This window comes from Alternaria ventricosa, assembly GCF_023758065.1.
Source record: "Alternaria ventricosa strain BMP 2768 chromosome Unknown scaffold_3, whole genome shotgun sequence".
NCBI lineage: Eukaryota > Fungi > Ascomycota > Dothideomycetes > Pleosporales > Pleosporaceae > Alternaria > Alternaria ventricosa.
The window spans coordinates 754,829-776,233 of NW_026055683.1; the positions used below are offsets into that span (position 1 = coordinate 754,829).

The 21,405-nt window shown below is 52.9% G+C and overlaps 5 protein-coding genes across 5 annotated transcripts; 2 read left to right on the top strand and 3 right to left on the bottom strand.

Moving 5' to 3' along the window:
- Positions 1 to 2,490: 2,490 nt before the first annotated feature.
- J4E93_002181 (uncharacterized protein) lies at positions 2,491 to 4,153 on the top strand (the record flags this gene model as incomplete). Its single annotated transcript, XM_049340128.1, has 2 exons — positions 2,491 to 3,191; positions 3,244 to 4,153. 2 exons carry the CDS (start codon positions 2,491 to 2,493, stop codon positions 4,151 to 4,153), a joined length of 1,611 nt encoding a protein of 536 aa, XP_049202450.1.
- A 404-nt stretch (positions 4,154 to 4,557) lies between these two features.
- Positions 4,558 to 6,184, top strand: J4E93_002182 (uncharacterized protein; the record flags this gene model as incomplete). The annotated part of the gene is made up of 4 exons (XM_049340129.1): positions 4,558 to 4,683; positions 4,733 to 5,243; positions 5,304 to 5,881; positions 5,954 to 6,184. 4 exons carry the CDS (start codon positions 4,558 to 4,560, stop codon positions 6,182 to 6,184), a joined length of 1,446 nt encoding a protein of 481 aa, XP_049202451.1.
- A 417-nt stretch (positions 6,185 to 6,601) lies between these two features.
- J4E93_002183 (uncharacterized protein) lies at positions 6,602 to 8,437 on the bottom strand (the record flags this gene model as incomplete). The annotated part of the gene is made up of 4 exons (XM_049340130.1): positions 6,602 to 7,058; positions 7,110 to 7,204; positions 7,256 to 7,326; positions 7,378 to 8,437. The coding sequence occupies 4 exons, from the start codon at positions 8,435 to 8,437 to the stop codon at positions 6,602 to 6,604; spliced, it is 1,683 nt and encodes a 560-aa protein (XP_049202452.1).
- A 641-nt stretch (positions 8,438 to 9,078) lies between these two features.
- On the bottom strand, positions 9,079 to 12,571 carry J4E93_002184 (uncharacterized protein; the record flags this gene model as incomplete). Its single annotated transcript, XM_049340131.1, has 6 exons — positions 9,079 to 9,246; positions 9,294 to 10,045; positions 10,098 to 11,534; positions 11,583 to 12,231; positions 12,289 to 12,333; positions 12,386 to 12,571. 6 exons carry the CDS (start codon positions 12,569 to 12,571, stop codon positions 9,079 to 9,081), a joined length of 3,237 nt encoding a protein of 1,078 aa, XP_049202453.1.
- A 7,570-nt stretch (positions 12,572 to 20,141) lies between these two features.
- CGA1 (Glucoamylase 1 precursor (Glucan 1,4-alpha-glucosidase) (1,4-alpha-D-glucan glucohydrolase)) lies at positions 20,142 to 21,348 on the bottom strand (the record flags this gene model as incomplete). The annotated part of the gene is made up of 4 exons (XM_049340132.1): positions 20,142 to 20,185; positions 20,235 to 20,791; positions 20,840 to 21,182; positions 21,231 to 21,348. 4 exons carry the CDS (start codon positions 21,346 to 21,348, stop codon positions 20,142 to 20,144), a joined length of 1,062 nt encoding a protein of 353 aa, XP_049202454.1.
- Between the last annotated feature and the right edge of the window lie 57 nt (positions 21,349 to 21,405).

The following is a 21,405-nucleotide window of genomic DNA, read 5'->3' on the forward strand; positions in this document are numbered from 1 at the left end:
GTTGGGCGCGTATCCGGTGCTGGTTCAGAGAAGGAGTCCGAGGCGGTTCGTGCCTGGACATTCAGTATTAAGGCCGTTCACGTCCAGCGGAATATTGTCGTAAGGCTATCTCGAAGTTGGTGGCACGAAGTGGGAGCAGGCAAGGTATGCGGCGGTGGTCGAGGACGGATGATGGGCGGGAGCGCCGAGAAACAAAGGTGCAGGGTTGTTGGATCCTCAGAAACGGTGTGGGTGGGCCTTGCTGAATCAGGGGAAGCACATGCGGGCATGCAACTGAATTGGCTAGCAGTCAGGGACGGCAGCGGGATAAAGGCTAGCGCTGCTGCATCCTGCGGTCTAAGAGGCTGCTGGGCCCCACAATCGACACGCGCAATGTTGGGTATTTGATGCTAATGAATTATCATCATGAGATAGATAATGACTGCGTCTGAGCGCCGACCACCCACAGCCCGCTGAGCACAACAGGGCTGATCGGCATTCGAGATGAACACCCCATCGCCAGCCAGTAGCAAGGGACGACGCGCCCCCTTCTGCGCGTCTTTGTGTGTCCTGCACGTAACTCGCGCGTCCCTGAGATGCGGCGTCAGTGGTCGAGCACGGCGGCGTCCATGATTCGACGGCCATGTGCACGGGACGACGGCCTGTTCCTGGCTACCTGGGCATGGGCACATCGTGTGGTCCTCTCCGTGTCAGTTGCACGCACCAGAGGCGGCCGGCTGCGATGAAACCATAGTCGCTGGCGTAAAGTCTCGGACCCAACACCGTCGCAGTGACGATGTCACGGTTGCGACCCAAGATCAACAGAGTTCGCAAGCTCCAGGAGGTCGCCAATCGCGGCAACAACGTTTGCCAGATTCGTGCATCGTGTATAGCCAAGTCCTGCAGCGAGCAGGTGGCTTGAGGCTCTGGTCGCCTGCTGCCCATGCGCTGACAAGCCACCAGGGCCGGACATTACTCTCGGGCTTGATTGGCCACACGCGGCATCGTTCTCGTTGGTCGATCGACGCTGCAGATACAAATTATCCATAACTAAGCGCCCCTTTCGCTACGTCAACAGTTTCTCGTCCGCAATGTTCCCATCAGCCATGTTCTCAGGTCGGCGTGGCCCGCGACACACAGTGCTTGACATGTCGCAGGTGCTGGAAGTTTCGAACTGATCGCATGCCGTTGCGCCAACTGCTGCCCTGGGGGCATCCATCTCCCTGCGTGCCTGCCTCCGTCTGCATGCAGCATGGTGGCCTAACATGGTTCCCTTGGCGAACGGCGAGGCTGATTGTCGATCAGCAAACTTCCCATGCAGGTTGCCGCATTCGTCGTTCTCCCAGCCGACCCCAGGGTCTCCCCCCATGTTGCTTGCCATCGCGGCTAATAACATCAAGATAATAATGTCAACTGCTCTCGTGTAGACAGTCTGCCAGCAAGCAGCATCTGTCATCTGTCAACAGTAGCCGTCTTGCATCGCCGAGACTCCACTCCAATAAGCTGCGAATTGTGTCGCGTGCCTTTTTTTCCGTTCCGTAAACATGTCTGACGCACGCGATGTGTCGAGTGCTACCACAGTGCTTGACTGACGACATCACCGTGCTTTGAAACAGTCCGTGGCTCAGACACCGTCTAAATGCCATGCTTGCCATTCTGGCGCCAGGCCAATTCCCATATGCCTGAAAACTCTTACACATCGACACCCGGCTCCCGAGATCCCCTCTCTATAGTGTTGCGCACGTGATGGCGGGGGTCCGTATCTCCGTACCTAGGTACTCTAGCACTAGCTACACACCTGTCCAGTACGTAGCTCATAGGAGGAATTAAGCAGTTCCCACAGCGGTACACTCGAGCATGCAGAGACAGCTGTCCATGCAATGTCCCTTCGCTTAAAGCCAACAGAGCGCTCTCGTCGCGTCGCTTACATCGTCACCTTCCCTACTGCGGTTGTCGCTGCTGCTTGTTGAGGTAGTGAGGGAAATAGTGGGGCAAGGCGAGCATCGCGAATACCACGGCCACGCGCCATTGGTGTTGTACGTCCCGAGAACGGCTACGGCGATAGTCATTAGCATGAAAAGTGGGGAGTATGGAAGGTACAGGCAAAGAAGCGGTGGGTGAACACGCTGTCCGGCAGGAAGCGGGAGCGATTGCGTACGATTATTGCTAAGTCAGCCGGACACGGGAGGCATTTATATCGCGACTTCTCTCCCTCGTCTCTCACCCCACCGCACACCACCGATTGTAAACAACAGCCAACTGTCAAGCCTACAATCTCCCTCCCTTCTATCAATCACACCCAGATTTCCCCGGGCCATTGCCCAGCTGTCAAGACGTTTTCCAATCTCCTCAGCTCGTATGTGCCCCGCCATAACCCCATGGGGACGCCTTTACTTACACTTGACAGGATCCACAACCCATTCGCCGGCCGACGCACTTCTCCCTCTGGGGCAGCGTCGGATTTAGACTTCCGCAACTAAGTTCACCAACTCAACAAGAACTTAAATCATCATGGCACCACACGCAGAAGAACGCGTCGGTCACGCGAATGGGTTCGAGGCGAAGGCAACTCCCAAGGATCTCTTTGTCGTCAGCTCTCCTAACGTAGAATACACCGAGGACACCATCAAGTCAAAGTACACTTACCGTACCACCGACGTTACCAAGAACGACGACGGCAAGTATGTTGCTATCCCCAAGGAGACGCTCTACGACTTCAAGGTCGACCGCAAGGTCCCCAAGACTGGTGTTATGCTGGTTGGCTGGGGCGGCAACAACGGTACTACGGTCACGGCCGGCATCATCGCGAACAAGCGTAACCTCGTTTGGGAGACCAAAGAGGGCAAGCGTGGCGCTAACTACTATGGTTCGGTTATCATGGGATCAACCACCAAGCTCGGTGTCGACAGCAAGACTGGTCAAGAGGTTCACATCCCATTCCATGACCTCCTGCCTATGGTCCACCCCAACGACCTCGTCGTTGGCGGATGGGACATTAGCGGGATGAACCTTGCTGAAGCCATGGACCGCGCCAAGGTTCTGTCTCCGTCCCTCAAGTCCCTTGTTCGCAAGGAGATGAGCGCCATGAAGCCTCTTCCTAGCATCTACTACCCGGACTTCATCGCTGCCAACCAGGAGGAACGTGCCGACAATGTTCTCGAAGGTACCAAGGCTTCCAATGCCCATGTTGAGCAAATCCGCAAGGACATCCGGTGAGCCGAGACTTCATGCACATCAGTCCTACCCTTACTGACGATATTGTAGTGACTTCAAGTCTGCCAACGGTCTCGACAAGGTCATTGTGCAGTGGACTGCTAACACTGAGCGCTATGCCGACATCGTCGAGGGCGTCAACGACACGGCGGACAACCTCCTCAAGGCGATCGAATCTGGTCACGAAGAGGTTTCTCCGTCCACTGTCTTTGCTGTGGCCTCCATCCTTGAGGGTGTTCCCTTCATCAACGGTTCTCCTCAGAACACATTCGTTCCTGGTGCCATCCAGCTCGCCGAGAAGCACAATGCTTTCATCGGTGGTGACGACTTCAAGTCGGGTCAGACCAAAATGAAGTCAGCCCTCGTCGACTTCATGATCAGCGCCGGTATCAAGCTCACCTCGATTGCCTCCTACAACCACTTGGGTAACAACGATGGCATGAACCTCAGCTCTCAGAAGCAGTTCCGCTCCAAGGAGATCTCCAAGTCCAACGTCGTCGACGACATGGTCGCTGCCAACAACGTCCTGTACAAGGAAGGCGAACACCCCGACCACTGCGTCGTCATCAAGTACATGCCTGCTGTTGGAGACGACAAGCGCGCTCTTGACGAGTACTACGCAGAGATCTTCCTCGACGGCCACCAGACCATCAGCTTGTTCAACGTTTGCGAGGACTCTCTCCTTGCTTCACCTCTGATCATCGATTTGGTTCTGGTCGCTGAGATGATGACCCGTGTCCAGTGGAAGGCCCACACTGCCGAAGGCAGCGATGGCAAGTTCAACAACTTCCACAGCGTGCTCAGTGTCCTCAGCTACATGCTCAAGGCTCCTCTCACCCCTCCCGGCACCCCTGTTGTCAACGCTCTTGCCAAGCAGCGCGCGGCTCTCACCAACATCTTCCGCGCCTGCGTCGGTCTTGAGCCAGAGAACGACATGACCTTGGAGCACAAGCTCTTTTAGGTCTTTGGATGAACTAATGGCGAGCACGTCCCTTGTTGACGGTGCCAGCTGGCAGATGGTGCATGGACTCTAGAAGCACATGTCACTCACGATTTGATTTGACCAACTCACTACTTTCTTTAAAGCAATAAAAACATGTTCACGAGAAACGCACGCACATGCAACATTGTCAGTCTTTTGTGAGCTAATATTGATGGATCAGTCTACACGTTTCACTGCTCATCTACGTGCGCATGAGATAAACAGCTGATGCTGGCGTGGCTGGTGCGACTTCCTCATCGTGGTTCCGATGCGTGTCGCAACTTACGCATACAGCAGGAACGCACCTGCTTCAATCCTCACCTCCTCGAAACTTACCAAAGTTACTTCCACCCCAACACCGCGAACTCGCACCAGACGAGAAGATGCCAGCGTCTTCCTCAATACAATCTTATTTCTCATCTTCGCCGACAAAGAACAGTGATGTCTTCACAGCAAAGGAGGTGCAGTCCACTCCTGCGGCAGGAGCGACCACGGCAGGTACATGGGCTGTAATGTGTCTCTCTCAATGAACCTCAACCCATCACTGACATATGAAAGCCCACTCTCGACTACGAAGAAGCCGACCTAGACACACTTGAACCTGGCCCTTGCAACCTCACCCTCATGGGCCGCGTGGTCTACTTCAACGACCAGTCCAAACCCAGCAAATCACACAAAGCAGCTCAAGGATGCATCAAAATCCTACTTGCAGACGACACCGGAGTACTCACCGTCCGCCTTTGGTATAACAATACCCAGTACAAGCTCAAGCTCGGCCAGCTGCTCAGTGTATGGACGGTGCATATCTCAAACTCTTCAGAGCATAATTCCTTAGCACCGAATACCGCGCCGCTGTTCACCACAATATTCCCCGAAGGCGAGAGACACTGCCATGTCATGGTACATGAGAATAGTGATGATGGGACGAGGTTCAAAAGACCGTATGGTGTTAGGGACAACAGAGTGTTGAGTGGGTTGATGACGCTGAAGACATTTACTGATGGTGGGTATGATATCGAAGAGCCCAAACTACTGGTATGCGTCAAGAGTATTGGCGCGCGGAAGAAGTGTGTGTGATTCTCCTCCTTACGGATATCTTCAATTACGAGTCACAACTGACTTGCAACAGACATCAACCGCAACAGCACGACGTCTGAACTCATAACACTCGGTATCTTCGACGACACATCCGACGGCCTCCTCACCCTATACTCTTCCATGTGCGACTTAGCCTCCTTGTTCGTCCCCTCGGAAACTGTCCTCCTCATCTCAAATCCTGGATGGCGTATCGACAAGATGGCCAAGCTCACAATCAGCGGCAACTCACGTGTCGACATCGACCCCGACATGGGTGATGCACGGCGATTGAGAGCCCTAGCACAAAGACTGACGAAGAAAGAACATGTGAACCCGCCGTTCCCCATCGCCGACGATGTAGTCGAGGGGTTTGAGAATGCAGCCGTGAGGGCACTGTACACACTTGCGGACGTAGATGATGTCGCTCGCTCGCTGTCGAACAGAAGGTCCACAGAAACAATCGCTGGGTACCTTAGCGTCATCATCACAGAACTCAACATCGTTACGCCGTTCAAACGAAATATGCTCATGAGTAATGAGTGCTGTGGTATACCCATCTTCGCCAATAGCACACAGGTCATTTGTAAGCAATGTGAGAAGCTTGTTGGATTGAGAATCAACCCTAGGATAGTGAGTCACGTCCACCCTTCGCATACCCCGTTCGCCACATTATCTGCTCTGATTAACTCTCGATCCTCGCAGCTCGGTCCCCTCCTCGATGAAACCGGCCAGATCAGCAGCGGTAAGCTCGTTCTCTCGGACGCTGCATGGACCCAGCTTCTCGGTCGCTCGCCAGAGCAGCTCGTCGATACTCGGCTGGACGTTCTTCGTTATCTGGAACAGCGCCTTCTTTTCCTGCGTATCTCGATGGGATTTGCGCTGAAGCTTGAGGATGAGATTGGGAGGTTGGCTGTGTGGTGTGTTAAGAGCTGAGGGAGAGTGACTGAGGAGAAACAGAGAGAGATGAAGAGGATGAAAGCTGGATCTAGGGTTCCGGAAACAAGATCTGTCATGATATCTCACGAAAGTTCGAGCGCAGAACTATGACCGAACGAGTTGCCTGCAATGGCTCAGAATGGGTATGATGGTATTCCTTCTCGAAAGCATTTACACGAAAGAGTCTAGAAAACAGAAGGGTATATCGTATCCTCCCAGTCCATTCCCAAGCCCGTAAACACCATGCGAAGATGCGTCAAGGGTGTGTCTCTCTAAAACAAGGTGAAAAGGGTCAAAGAAAGTGCGCCACATAGATCATTCTCATAGACCTCCTAGGAGTGTCTGTTCGGATTGTCAATCCCTGCCCGTTCCTGCCGGCAACTTTGTTTGGTATTGAGTGCAGCAAGTTTATTCTTATTGCTCGCCAAGTACACCAGCAAGGCCTCTCAATATATCGCCTACGCCAATTCCTTCTGTGCCCACTCTTTCCTTTGCTTCTCGATCTCGCTCTTCCAACCTCTTTGCCGCAGTACCCAGCACACGATCCGCTACCCGTTCGGCCGTTGCGCGATACTGTTCGATTTTATGAACACCGTCTGCGAAAAGGTCGATGTGCGGTTCTAGCGAGTCGGCGAGGGACGTGAGATGTGATTGTAGTGCTGTAGGCGAAGTGAATGTGAATGCTGACGTTGGTGGTTGTATTTGTGACGACTGGAGTGAGGAAAGTATGGCGGCTTGGGCGGGATCGAGGAGGGACGTGTCGATTTCGGATAGTGTAGGTGTTGATGTCGGTATTGAGGGCGCGGGTGGCGGGGGCTTGGTTTTCGAAGCTGATGCGATGGCTTCCCATGCGGCTTTCTCTTCTTCAAGGCTGCTTCGCTGTTAGTACAATGCCCATGGAACAAGAAGATCTGAGACATACCGTTTAACTTCCTCCTCCAACTCCTCTAACGTAGCTTTGTTCTTCTCGTTCTGAGGATTCGGCTTCTTTACCACAGGTGGTGGGGCTACTTCTTCCTGTAAAGCTATTAGCTCATGCTCTTGCCTCGGTGAAACTGATCCCCATACCCTGCTGAACCAGTCGGAAAGCTCGGGTTTGCTTGCGAAATCGTCTATGAGTTCTTGTTGAATCGCTCGCGCTGCGCTCCTGTCAGTCTTCGTCTTGTCCGCCCTGCTTCGTTTAGACATACCAGCCATAATCGCGTTCGCGTTCTTCACATCGCCTGATGGTTTTGCTGGTAAAGCTCGCGATCCGCACCATGTCAAAAGCTGTTTCATCCGTCGTGGTTCGGGTAGGCTCTGCTCGATATATTTGTAGAAATCTCGGACTTCGACTTCTGAGTGCGGTAGCGCTGCGGAATTGTTAGTATCCACTGATCCCCAGGGGCGCTTTTCCATGCCGTTAGGGTCCTGTGCCCAGCCCTCCTGTGCATCATTGCTTGACTCACCATTCGACTGGCCGCTGTCAATCAGCGAGCTTGCCCTTCTCCCTCGCAAGCCTGTGCTACTCCTCCTCGATCCATCTTTGTTGCCGCCTTTCCGCATCTCTTTGTTCCTCGTAATAACTGGGGTATCCGCAAAGGGTAGCATAATCTTTTGAGCGTTGGGATCGCGCTTCTTCGCAACCTGTATCTTGTTGTGTGTCGGCGTTTGCACGCCTGCATACGCGCTCTTAGGCTCTGGCTGGGCCTCGGGAGCTGGTGTGGTCTGCTTCTTTCTTTCCTTCTCTACGGGCGCGGTCTTCTTTGTTCGTGATTTCGCCGGTGGAGGTTCTGTAGACTTTGGCCGCACTTCCAGCTGCCTACTGTCGCCAGATATGCGCGCTGAACGCCGACGCTTTCCCGAGTCTGAGGATTCCGGATCGGCTGCCGCGATTGACTGTTTCTTCCGCCGCGCAGTAGATTTGGCCGGTTGCGCTTCGGGAGCGCGCGCGAATGTTGCTGGTTCGTCCTCGGGTATTGGCTCTGGTGCCAGCACAGCCTGTGCCTTAGTAGTCCTTCGCGACGACGTGCGACGCGAAAATTGGAAGCCATCATCGTCCTCGTCGTATGCAGCTGCCTTTGCTGTCTTCTTTGGCGCAGCAGTCGCCTTTTTGCTCGTCCCATTCACGTCCGCCTTTGCTCGTTTGGTCGTCGGCGCCGGCGCATCATCGTCGTCGAAGGCTTGTCTTGCGCTCCTTCGTCGCGTCGTGGGTCGGTTTGTTGCCATAGGAAGCGATTGGAGCGGTGGGCGCGCGAAGACGGTAGTCATGAGTCCAGTCGCTGCGTCACGGGAGTTTCGGGGAGTTGAAGTTCGGTCAAAGCGCGTGCATTGGCGCGACAAACGGGCGAGCGCAGACGAGGCGAGCTACGCAGGATGTGCGATCGGCGAGAGGCTGGTACGCGTACAATTAGGTATGTGCCTGGGTATCCGGGGCTCGTAATGATTTGGCGGTAATGCGAATATCCTTAGGCGTCGGGCGTGGAGGGGAACGGTTGTCACACGGGAGCAAGGAAGCTGGTGTGTGCACCTGCCGCCAGCATCATCAAAACAATGGTTTTGGGACTAGCGCGTTCACGTGAGCCTTTAGCGCTCCCCACATCGACGAGCGCTGTCACTTCGGCTGCTCTCACTCGGTCTTGGGTGCAGTAAGCTAAGATTTAGAAGATGATGATGGTTTGTAGGATCCGCATCGGCTGCGCTGCATGTATATAAATAAAGTCTTCGTAGGAAGCGAAGGTAAAGCCGCTCAAAAACGCCCAAGAACAAGCGACTACCCGTGCCGCCAATCCATATGCTCTCATACTTTCAAAACCACGTTACTCCAGACACGCCAGAACAATGTTGAATATCCAAGCCTGCCCATTTCCTTTTGTGTATTCCATTTCTTTTGCACTTCAACGGGGTTTATTCTACATCCCAGCTCCAGGCATGGGTCCTTTCACACCCGGAGGTGCAAAGCTGCCCTCAATGCGGCGTTTCGCGTCCTGTTTCTCTTCATTGGTGGGGTTGTTCTTGCGCATGTCGGGGACATGAGCTGGTCTGTTGGGGCTATGGCCGATGGACATGCCGACGCGAATCTGACGTAGTTAGTAAAGCGAACTGATTACAAGAGACGGCCACTTACAAGAGTCTCGAGAGCCGAGTTTGAGTTGTCTACGAGGTCCTCGTCATATCGCATCTGACCTGGCTCAAAGAGAAGCAACAACGTGCTTCCACCAAATTTGAAGTACCCCAACTCTTCGGCACGCTTGACGTGCTCACCCTTCTTGCGCGTGATGACGGTGCTACCCACCATCATGGCACCAATGCAGATGACCATGACTCGCCCGTGGGCGACAGAGTCAATGGGTACCACAACGCGCACATTCTCGCCATAGACGTCCAGTGCTGAGCGGATAGCCATTGGGTTGACAGTGTAGTATTCTCCCTCGATCGTCTTCGGTTCATCCATGACACCGTCAACGGGAATGTGGAATCGATGGTAGTCTTGCGGCGCGAGTCGGAAGATACCAAGAGAACCACCGTGGTAGCGCTTTGCGTCCTCAGGGTATGCGTCACCAAGCAGCCGCTCGACAGTGAAGTCGCGACCCTTGACCCAGATAGCCTGTGCTGAGTCGATTGTGTTGAAGACCACAGTTCGGCAGTCAGAGGGGGAGACGATGACCCTGGGATCATCTGGCGCAGAGCACGGACGCGCACCAGGCTTCAATGCTCTGTAGAAGAACTCGTTAAAGTTCTTGAATTGATCTGTTGGCAACAACACCTCAGACATGTCAAGCTGATGGAAGTTGATGAAGGGTAAGATTTCCGAGGCTGAAGCAGGATCGTCGTACTTCCTTCCCTGTTTGAAACTGAGAGACTTGAGTAGTTTGCGAACTGCGACCATATTAGTATGTGACATGTCATCGACAAAATCTGGATGACGTACTTCGCTTCTTTTCCATGCTGTTCGACTTGAGGCCCTTGTACAGCAATCGAATACCGAGACGGACATATACGCTCATACGCTCTTCGTTGATCTGCCCTGTAAGGCGATCCTGGACAAGGATGTTGGCCGAATTTGCGCCTAGCTTGTATCCGCCGTATGAGATCTTGGTAATAACCTTGGAGTACCACTTGCGCTGGGCCTGACTCGAAGTGACAAATCCAGCCATGACAATGTTGTTAACTTGTCTCCAATCTTGACTCGCGCATGTAGCAATGTGTGTAATGATATTAGCATCGGACCTCTTGTTCAACTTTGGTTGATGGCAGATGGGACATTCACGGATCTCGATGACATGTTCTTCTCCCTTTTCGTCTGCAAGATCATCAATCTGGAGGTTGTCGCCTTCCTCGCCCTCCTTTCCTAGTGTGTTTGTTTCAAGTACTGGGATGGATGTTGTCGAGCTGTCCTGGTTGATGGGTGTGAGCATTCCGGATGCTAACGAGGGAGTCTGTGTGCCCGATGCGCCACCGTTCTTTCGAGAGTCTCTGGCCTCCGTGGCCTGGAGCTGGTCTTCGAGGCAGATAACAGCTTCGTCGAACGTAAGCAGAAGGTCTCCGTTGTGAGCATCCGCGAACCGCTCGAAAAAGCTGTCGATAGTCGACTCATGCAGAGTGGAGCCAAGTGTGTCGAGCATGGTAGTCAATTCCACTTTGTCCAACAAGCCACTCTCATCGGCATCGTACTGCTTGAGCATAGCTCTCCAGAATTGCTGTCGGAGGGCCTTGTATGGGAGGTACTTTGCGCGAATGTAGAGGGTAGAGTTGTGCTTGTTGCCCCAGCGCTCTTTATCCTTCAGCTCCAATGGGAGAGTATACATCTTCAGATCCTCATCATCTACAGAGGACGGGTTGATGTTGACATCGCCAGCGACAGCAAGGTTGCCGTTGGAGTCGGCTGCGGCGTTTGGCGGAGCACCCAGAGATGCATTGGATTCTTGCGCAGACAATGAACCTGTCGAGGTTTCCTTCTTCAGAGACGGCCGACCTAGACGAGATAGACTGTTGGTTGAAGCAGAACGAGAGATGGGAAGGCGGAAGCGGGATTTCTTAGAACTGCCCGAATCAGAAGGAGAGATGCCAGGAGAGTCTGATGGCTCCGGCAGCCTGTAGAGTCCTGTCTCTGGGTCTTCCTGTGGGGCTGTGGAAACGGCCTTTTCGATTGGGAAATTGACGGTGCCAACATAGTCGTTGCCCGAGAACTTGTCCTTGTCGATGACAGTGAAGTTGACAGAATAGTTGGTCTCGTGCCGTAAGACTTGGAAGATGAGTTTCTCGTCGAAGACGGGGTTGAGGTTGTGGCTGATGGTCTTGGTACGGTACGTCTTCTTTCCGAGCGAGGTTACGACGAAGGGGTCCATGTCGAAGGTAGTTCTGGTTACTATTCATGTGTAAGTTTAGGCAATAGCGCGCTGTTGGGGAGACTTACCATTGCGCTGTGGGGGCAGATCGGTACACTTCTGGATCTCCAGGAAGAGCACACCAGCTATGTCCCCAGTACTGGAGTATTCATAGGCAATCTTGCCCTTGACCTTCCTTCTAAGTCTGGCCAGCTTGAGCTTCTTCCGCCGCTTCTCCCGCTTCTCGGCCTTTTTGGATTCATCCTGGGCCTCGTCTGAGCTCGATTCGTCGTCCTCGGCATCGGTGAGGTTGCTGTCGCCGCGCTCTAGGAGGTCTTCGTCGTCTTCGTCGGGGCTCGGTGTTTGTCCAGCGATGGCGTAGAACTTCTGGAGGATCTGCTCGGGTGTGGCGGCGAGGTTGAGGGGGTCGATGAGGGAGAACTGGATCTGGATCTCGCCGGAGACGACCGACTTCTTCTTACCGGAGCGCCGCGACTGCAGCGGGAACCATTGCGGCTCCTGCTTGGTGAGGCCGTTCTGGAACTGCTCCTCGAGTATGACGTCAAACTCGCCCATGTAGTCCTTCCCAAAGCGGTCCTTGTCCCAGCAGACGACCTCGAGCAGGAGGCTCTGCTCGCCGACGATGGGCAGTTCGAGCGTCTCGTTCCATTCCGGGTTCAGCTGCTTGTTTATCGTGGGCGTGGTGAATTTCTCGTCGCCGAGGGAGAGGACGAGGTACTGCGGACATGCACGTCAGCGGGAGTTTGGCAGTGGTTCAGACGAGGCACGACTCACGGGGTCCGAGGTGCCGCTGCGGTCCTTTGCAGCGAGGTCTCTGCCCTGCGTCGCTGTTAGCTGGGGCTCCTCCGCGGGGAAGCGTGGGCGGGCGCACTTTGATGACATTGGCCCTCAGGACCAGGCCGGGCGTGGGCTGCTCGGACATGGCGCGCAGTTTGGGGCTTCCGGTGCGGCTGGCGGGGACTGAGGTTGGGGTGGAATTGGTGCCGTTGGTGTAGCTCGACTGCTGCTTAAGGCGGTGGGGGAGCGAGAGTTTACTGGTAAAGGCTGGTCGCGGCATGGTGGGCTACGGCCGGCGTGGCTACGCGTTCAATCGGAACGTGCTGGCCGGACCGCGGTAGCCAAGTGCCTAGGGAGTGCTTGACGTCGCGCCGGCGGTTGGCAGAACGTGGCTCAGAGCATGCAATATCACGAAGGTAGAAGAAACAGCAGGAAGGACGCGCTGTGAGTGCTGACAGCGGCCAGGTCAAGAGTGAATTGAATTAAGCTTGGGGGCCGCCGCATACCTTAGTGTCGGTACATGTGCACGCGCAGCCAGCTGAAGGAGGGCAGGCCCGCAATGTGTCTCTTGCGGCGTCGATAGGAGGAGCGGCTGCCGGAACTTGCGGCTGTGCCCTATGGATGTGCCCTCCCATGTGTGATCGACGACTATGCTCGACTTCTATGCATGGCCCAAGACAAGACGCCCAAAAGCAAATACCGCCTGCTGCCAGTTGCTGCATCGAAGCGCGACTCAGCGCCAATAGTCAGAGCCGAGAACTGTCTTCCATCTCCACTCGAAACCCACCGCAAGGCATCAGGGCAGCCGCAACCAACAAAACTCAGTAGAAGCAGCCCTAATCAGCCCTGCGCGTATTACCTCGATAGGAACCCCTCATTCCGCGCCTGCTAGCCATCCGAGCAACCGGCCGCAGTATATATAGCCATGCGCGCAAGCCTGTCACAAATGCCGCAAATCCTATGCCGTCTCTGGTGTCTCACTAACGCGTCGCGCTGACGGCTTCCGGGCCAACAACACATCGTATACATCGCGGATACCTATCTCGATTGAGTCGCTCCGGGACTATACTGGGCCATTACACTGGGGCTAAATGGGGCTACTTGGGAGAGTTTGCAGCTCTACGCGAACCGTCCTATAACAAAATCCTCTAACCGCATCAACACTACCCTACTGTACTCCCAAAGACCACCTTCCACCTTTAGCGGGGTACATGTGAACGAGTGGGATCCTGCACAGCCCGCGCATCACTTCTTCCGATTCTTGAGGGCTGATGTAGCATCTCATCTTCGATGTACTACATGGAACCACAAATTATACTGCCTACGTCGTCAGCCAGGAGCTTGTGCTCGAATCTGTGACTGTACCACGCCCGTCGCTTGGCCCGATTCGTCAAGTTTCTGGCTGCCGTCAATTCAATGCGCGCCTTGGGCGCCTTGCATGCCGTCAGATACGTCGTACCAAACTCCAAGACGCACAACGACTACGGGTAAACGACCTCGTTGGTGGGGCATTTGTTGGATACTGTTCCGGCAGTCGCGATCCGCACGCGACGTCATACCACCTCTCCACATTCTTGGTCCGCCCATCCGTTCCGCTAGCCGTGGCTGATGACGTGGCTGTGGCTGTGGCTGTGGTGGGATTTACTAATTGCATCCTCTCATCGATATTCAAGGACACCATTGCAGGCTTAAACAACCGATCAACAGCGAGGCTCCTTGGTAACAATTGATCTTGATTTCATCGTCGTCCAGAAAACTAACACTCTTCCTTGCATTCCAAGTCGTCGATTCAGTACATGTTCACAACTCTATCCGACGTTCGTAAACTAGACTAATTACCAAAAGTTTCTGGAATATCTCGCACATCAAGCCTTTCGGATTCTATCCCATCCTATTAGTTTCTCTCTCCTAATTATCTATGTAGCTATGAAGCATGAACCTCTTGTCAATTACGATCAAAACCCGTACTCGACTTGAAACTTGGGTCTTCAGTTATCCCATCTCCCGAGCTCTGTCATCGTGTTCGTAGTCGCGAGTGATGAAGAAGGTGGAGTTGGAGGTTGAGCTTCTCTCAATTGTTCACGACGTCGGACATGTGAAAGTTGATAGCGCTTTTGCGATAGTGGTGTCGAGGGCGCTGGGATCAAGATTCCATGGTCTCAGTTATGGACTCTTCTGGATCGTCCTCGTCATCCGTATATAACTGCAGCAGCCCCGTTCAGGTAGATTCGGGTAGCAGGCCTTCCTCGCATTACGCACCGTCTCATCTCATCCAACTCCCGCCGCTCGTGGCATGAGGGCTGATCTCGTCGCATTGCTGCATTAGCAGGAGGACGATTGGCGAGAAGTTACTGACGCTGCCTTTCGGGTCGTCTGGAGATGAATCGAGCTTGGCCCTGTGGACTATCACCGGTTTAGGAGGGCTTTGCTGCAAAGGTGTACCAATTCCTTCGTTGCGCGACCAGCATGGAAGCTCTGCATCCAGTCGGATGTTCTCTCCGCATGCAAGATTGGAGACAAGGTAATTCGCGCGCTTGTTGTCCAGGGCATTGATGTTGTTGTTAAATGCGATTCCAGGACTTAGGGAGAGACGAGCCTTCTGGTAGGGTGAATCGGTACCCTGCGGGATGGCAAGTCTCAAACAGCCACGCGGGAACTATAGCCTCGGCCTTCATTCCTTTATATACACTTTGTTTATGCTTTTTGGAGAAAGGGCGACATCGATATATAGGCGATCCCTGACGAGACGTAAGGTCATCGCGGGTGTTCCACTCGATTCGAAGAGTGAGTTTATCTGAACGTGTTGAACTCCAGTAATGTGCTGCACGATGACGTGTGCATCGTCATTTCGAAGGATTCGTGGCATACGTGAAATCCCATCCCGATAAAACTTCCATACAACCTCTTTGATTCCTGGAATGTAAGAGGCTACGTCGTCCACGCGATTGCTGAGGGTGAGTGAGCTGCTTTAGTTTGGAGCAGTCTAATACCAGCCTGATCGCTGCGTACTTAGTACCCCGGGGGAGACCAGGTACAGTAATTCGGCGGACGTGGTTACGCCCTAGGTCTCCTGGTGCAGACTGGTGGGCTTAAGAACGGCGACAAGAGCAAGCAATGACACCAGCTCACTTACTGACACTGGCTGTCAATGTTGTTCCTCATATTCGCTGATCAGGCGTAGGCCTCCATACTACCGCTTTGCCCTTCATTCTGTCTAAGACGGTTTCCCTTTGGCAGGGAGTTATATACGTGAGATGCAAAACCGTCATCTCATCATTGTCTCCAGTGGTTTCGGTTAGGCGTTTTCGCGCAGCCTCGGCAGCAGCCCTTGTACTGCGCTGTGCTGTGATACAGACTGAAAGGCAGAGGAGTATGCCAGCCAAAAGGAGGGAACTTGCTGCCATGAGAAACTGCATGGCCGACGTTTTCATAGAGTCATACAACTCCAAGACAGACATAACAATGACAAGATGACAGGGTATCCGTTGAGGGTGTATATATAGCGGCGGCTACTACAGCCTCCAGATGATAGTCGTAGATGCATTGGATTGAAGCTGGTCATCCTACACATGTAAATATATATGGTTGTATTTGCTTTGAGAGAGGCGCGATATAGTCTCAGGGCTCGGTAATGGGTGTTGCTGGTCTCTGAAGAGGTGACGCTGGCCTCTGCACAGGTATTTCTGACCTTCTTATCTCGTAAAGAAATGAGTGGTAAGGTACGTCGAGGATGGTGCCAGAGAATATGACATAAGAGCATAGGGGAAGCTCTTCCTCATATATACGCCTTGTTTTCTGTCCCTGGGCGATGGCATTGTCTTCAACGTCTTCGGCTGCGTAGTTGTTGGTAACCGGCGAATCGCAAAATCCCTAGTAGGGAACATCGGTAGCGGTACACCGAAGCGGTCTGCTTTATACCCAGGATATATAGACTCTCGTTCCTCATCTCGGCATGACTCCGGAGTCGGAACAATGTTGGAGTAGCGCTCTGCTTGACATTGTCATGTCTTACTTTCTTGCCTGGAGCTTAGTGTGATGCCCCGATCACTTCGTCTTCGCTCTCATGCTCTATCACTACATCGACGTATTCATCGCTCTCTTTTCCTGCAACGCATATCTGCATAGTTGTGTAGTATGGAGAGAGATTCGGGCGACGCTGCGAGAGCAACGGAGTGGTTGGTGTCCAGGGCGAGTATGTCTATAATGTTTCGTTTCGCGTGTGTATAGATATCCTCCTCTCTTTTCTCAGATCGGACATGCGTAGGAATACCGGAATTAGCGAATCACGAAAGGCTATGAGAGTCAAGCGAAAGTGCTCTAGCGAATCCTCGTCGTTGCTATCTTCGTCCTCGTTATTGGCGGTTCCAGATTTGGGTGTCGAGGATACAGTCCAGACAATACGTCCATCGAATCTGATCTAATCGTGTATATATTAATACGAAAGAATTCCTTCACGGTGAAGCGGTGCAGATCCAGGGAACGCAGATAGAAAGACCTTGTCGCTGTTAGCATATCTCGTATTAGCTAGTTTGGCAAACTACGTACCGCAACGACGTATCGACCAGTGCGTACGTTGAACCTTTGCTAAAATGATCCATACTCTATATAAACTTCCAAAAAAGCAGTATTATCTCTAGTAGACTCCTTGACGTGCCGAGCGAGACAATGAAGCTAGTTATTCATGATCGTGGGCTCCTGTATTTTTGCTAGATGACTCTCATGCCTTCTACTGTTGCGTGGATTGGCCTGTGGCAGCCTAGGATGGATGAGGAAGGTCCCGACAACAGTAGTGCCAAAGGTATGGTTTTCATGGGCGCACGAGATGTTGGATCCAGGCTCGACCCGTTAGTTCTCAGGCTCCATGGGCGTGATTTCGGAGGACAATCATCCGAATGGGCTGACCAGCCTATTGCGCAGACATTGGCATTGGTAACAGCAGAGTGTGCTTGGAGATGGGAACGCGCTATATATATATATATATATAGTTCTGAAGTATTGCGAAAGGGCACAGAGTGTGCCGGAAGGCTCAGAGGCGGCGCATATACGAAGTTATACTGGCGCTTTCGAAGTTGCGAAAGTGCTGGACCGAGCATGCCTGTAGAGCCCCTAGATGATGGAGATAGCAGAGGCGATAGGAGTTCTGCAGTCGATAGAGCCGCGGATGGCAGGAACTTGATGCAATAGGCGACGAACTTGCCTCTGAGATGGATTCGTGTAAGGCGCCGTCGCTATGGAGTCTGTCGAAGGTCCAAAACCTGGGGAGTTGGAGGCTAGGACCTAGAGAGGGCGTCAGTATAAAAAAGAAAGCTCCAGGATAACCATATAGTCAATGATAGATGTAAACGAAAGAATGAGAGGGATATACGAAGGGTAGTAAATGCACTTACATCTACCTCTTCCATCCTACATCGTCTTCAAGCTTGCGTAAGCTACCTTCGCGAGGCAAATAAGGGGTGCCTCGCAGAAGTCGTAGATCCGGTCAGGAATGATGATAAACAACCCGATATGTAGAAAAGCCACTTGTGGCGGACTCGCAGACGTCGATGCAATGCATGATTGCAGCCACACCCAGCTCAGAAAAGGACAATATCGCCCTTTCCTTCGTCCGAAGGCCTCGTTTAGCCACCAACTCAGGTCGGCGAAAGCGCCGCGACCAGAGCGCTGGGTAATTGCACCGCGACTAGAGAAGAGAAGGGTCATGTTCCAGACACCGTGGTAGCTCTGTGCACCTAGGAAGGTGCGCTATATAAGGACAAAGGAGATGGAATACATGTGAATGGAGTGTAACGGTCCGGGTGCGTATATAAGATGTTTTGGATACACAGTAAAAGTAAACATGAAAGGCTGATCTGGGCGAAGAGCATAGGATGTACGGAGAGTACCAGTCCTCTGACCAGCAGAAAAGGGCAAAGACAATATATACTGCGAGGAGGCATGAGCCAGAAACAGAACCGGAAGAGAGCCCAATGAGATGTATCCTTCTTAATCAGAGGGAATGTGCATGCCATCAAGAGAAATAGTATATACAAAGCAAGATGTAAGACACAGGAGAGTAGACGTGATAAAGACTTGAGTGGGAAAGAGGCTATGTAAATACCTATTTCTCAAGGCTCTGGCCATTACATATCCGGTGTAGACGGCAATGCAGGATGCCCACCGTTTCCGCGGCAAACAACATCAATGCAGCCACCGTTACCCGCTCACAATTCCAACCACGTAGCTGCGTGACGGAATCTCTTCCGCTATCGGCATGCAAGAAGTTGTCAGATGTTCAGCCAGTAAGACAGGTAGTATGCCAAATCAGAAGCATCTACGCGGAGTCATTGGAGCCCAATGCGAGTGCTGAGACAAACACCGTGTATGTATGCGTGCCTGCATTGACTGATGCTGATTCGCGATCGAGACAACACTCACCGCCATGCGACTTTGCAACTAGGCAACAACATATGAAGACATAACCCACAGCTGGAAGCAGCTTCCCTAGATGGCGACGTGTACGCAGCCTCCAGTCAAACATTGATGAAGCACCGCCAGTCGCGTAGCTGCCAGCATCGCACCGATTCGAGATTTCGGTGTAGGAGTAGATATGAACACTGGGGGTGATTCCGATACAGTTTCCTATACGCAGTGAGTTTCGCAAATCGTCGAGGGGTAGATGTCGACTTGATGATGTGGTGGAGAAGGGAAGTCACTCGACCAACCCTCTGGAATGGCGCCACATCCGCGCTAACCGCATTCCCTTGCGCACTTTCACCTTGATAATCAGCCCGCACAAACAACATCCCATTTACCGGGTCAAGGATCGAAACCCACAAGCTAGAAGATGCGTCATGTAAATTCCGAACCCAAACATCAGGTAGCGAACCAACAAAAGCACTGGATGAGGGCCGTGACCCTTGCTCATTGTGAGACTGCCCGCACATGTCCACTATCACTATCGTGACAATAGTCTTGGTTTCCAAGAAATAGCCGTAATGAGCGTATCGTATCACATCGTATCGCATCGCGTCACAACGTAGATCGATCTGTGCCCGTATTCCAAGGGCAACAGCAGCCGAACCAGTTCGTCTTGGCCGGCCCGAATACTGTCTTGCTATGGAGAAGGGGGGAAACCAGCGTGTCGGGTTGCCAGAAAGTTGTCCATGTTTGTGTGGGTGTGCACGATGCTGGTTCCCTTGCTTTGTTCCCGTGATTGTTCCGCGAAATTGTCCCCTTTGTTTCTTTCTTCCGGAGACAAGGTTGCTCCCGCACTCTGGGGTCCGATTATGCAAGGTGTGCGAGCACTGACTTGTTGGTTGGGTCAAAAATGATTGGCATGGGTTTAGTTCGTTGCGACTGGGACGAGATGATTTGTCATATGATCTGATGAGCGGAGATGATTGGGAGGTCAAAAGTATTTCATCATTTCACTACATATCTCACACATGCTGTATACATACGAAGGCCAAAAAGTGCATGCTGCGGTAAAAATAGAGACTTGGAAGAACAGGTAGTATTAGGAAAAAAGCTTCTTTTGGCAGCCGCTGTACACACACGCTTCGCACGCCGTTGGAAGATTCTTTATATCAAAGGACACGTTCCAATTCCCAATCCCTCGTTGGGCCCAAGAAAACGTTAAAAGAAATAAGAGGATGAAAAGACGCTTCGCTGGTGGTGTGTTCCATGGTCTCTTCAGCCCGCCCGCAGGGTATCAAAGAGGTAGCGACCCGGGCCTGAGCAAAACCACTTCTCGACAAAAGAAGCGCAAACATGCAAAGCAATGTCCACAAACGCCTGTGGAGGACATGAGGCATGCAACCCGTGATTCGAGATCAGTTGGAAGATGTTCGTTTATCCCGCCGCTATTGCACTTATATCAAACCGCACAACCGCAGGTTCTCCTGGATAATAATGTCTGTAACATGTCAGCGTGATACAAGGATGGGAATGATGGGTAATCTTACCGTTTACTGCAGCCATAACGAAGCGAATTTGCATAGTGTCTGTGGCGCATGTGAAATGCGTGTAAATTTGCTTTGTCTCGTGTTGGTTGAGCGAGACGAAGCGGTTCAGGATGTAGTCGCACGCAGCAGCGTAGTCTGGGCCACCCTCGTAGTCGGGGAAGTAGTTCTTCATGGGGCTGACGGGCAGCTTCTCCTTGAAGCGATCGATCTTGTTGAGGAACAAGATGATGGATGTCTTAACGAACCACCGCGAGTTGCAGATGGAGTCGAACAATGTGAGGGCTTCTTGCATACGGTTGACGGTCTCGTCCTCGAACAGCAGCTGGTCGTATTCGGAGATGGCGACGAGGAAGAGGATGGTGGTGACGTTCTCGAAGCAGTGTATCCACTTCTTACGCTCGGATCGTTGACCACCGACATCGAACATGCGGTAGGTAAGATCGCCGATGATGAAGGTGGTTTCGGTGATACCAGTCGTCTTGACACGCGATCGGAGCACGTCCTGGTCGTTGGGAATGTAGTCGGGCGCGGCGATGCGGTCGATGGAGTCGAAGTAGCTGTAACGGTTAGCGATGTTGCGCACTCATTGCACGGAGCATGCTCACTATTTAGCAGAGTCGTTAAGCTGGTACTCGCGCGAGCGCTGGAAGCACTGTTGGACACCGGCGTCCTTCCACAAGACTGAGATGGCGTTTCCAACCTCCGGGGGCAGGCTGTCGCCCTCAATCTGTGCCGGCTGCATGAAGATGGTCTGGACGTGGTATTCGGCGCGCTGGTCGTCGAGCGGCAGCTCGAGCGACTCCATGGCCTCGAGGATGACGCGCATCGACTGGACGGTGTTGCTGAAGATGATCTCCTTGAACGACTCGCGCTCGTCGCGTGAGTATCCGCCCTCGTGGATAAGCTTCATCTGCTTGAGGATGGTCGACTTTCCGGACTCTCCGGCTCCTGCGCGCTGTTAGAGGCTGGCGACGTGACGGGCGTCGCAATACTGACCGAGGAGCAGCATCTTGATCTCGTTGCGCTGCATCATCTTGTCGCGCTTGAGCTGGTTCTCAATCTCCTCGTTCCTCTGCTTGCCCTCCTTCTCCTCTGTGCTCATTCCGCAACCCATGATGGCGGTAGGGGACGGTGTCCGGGGTGATTATTAGGGTAAGGTGAGTGATGTTCC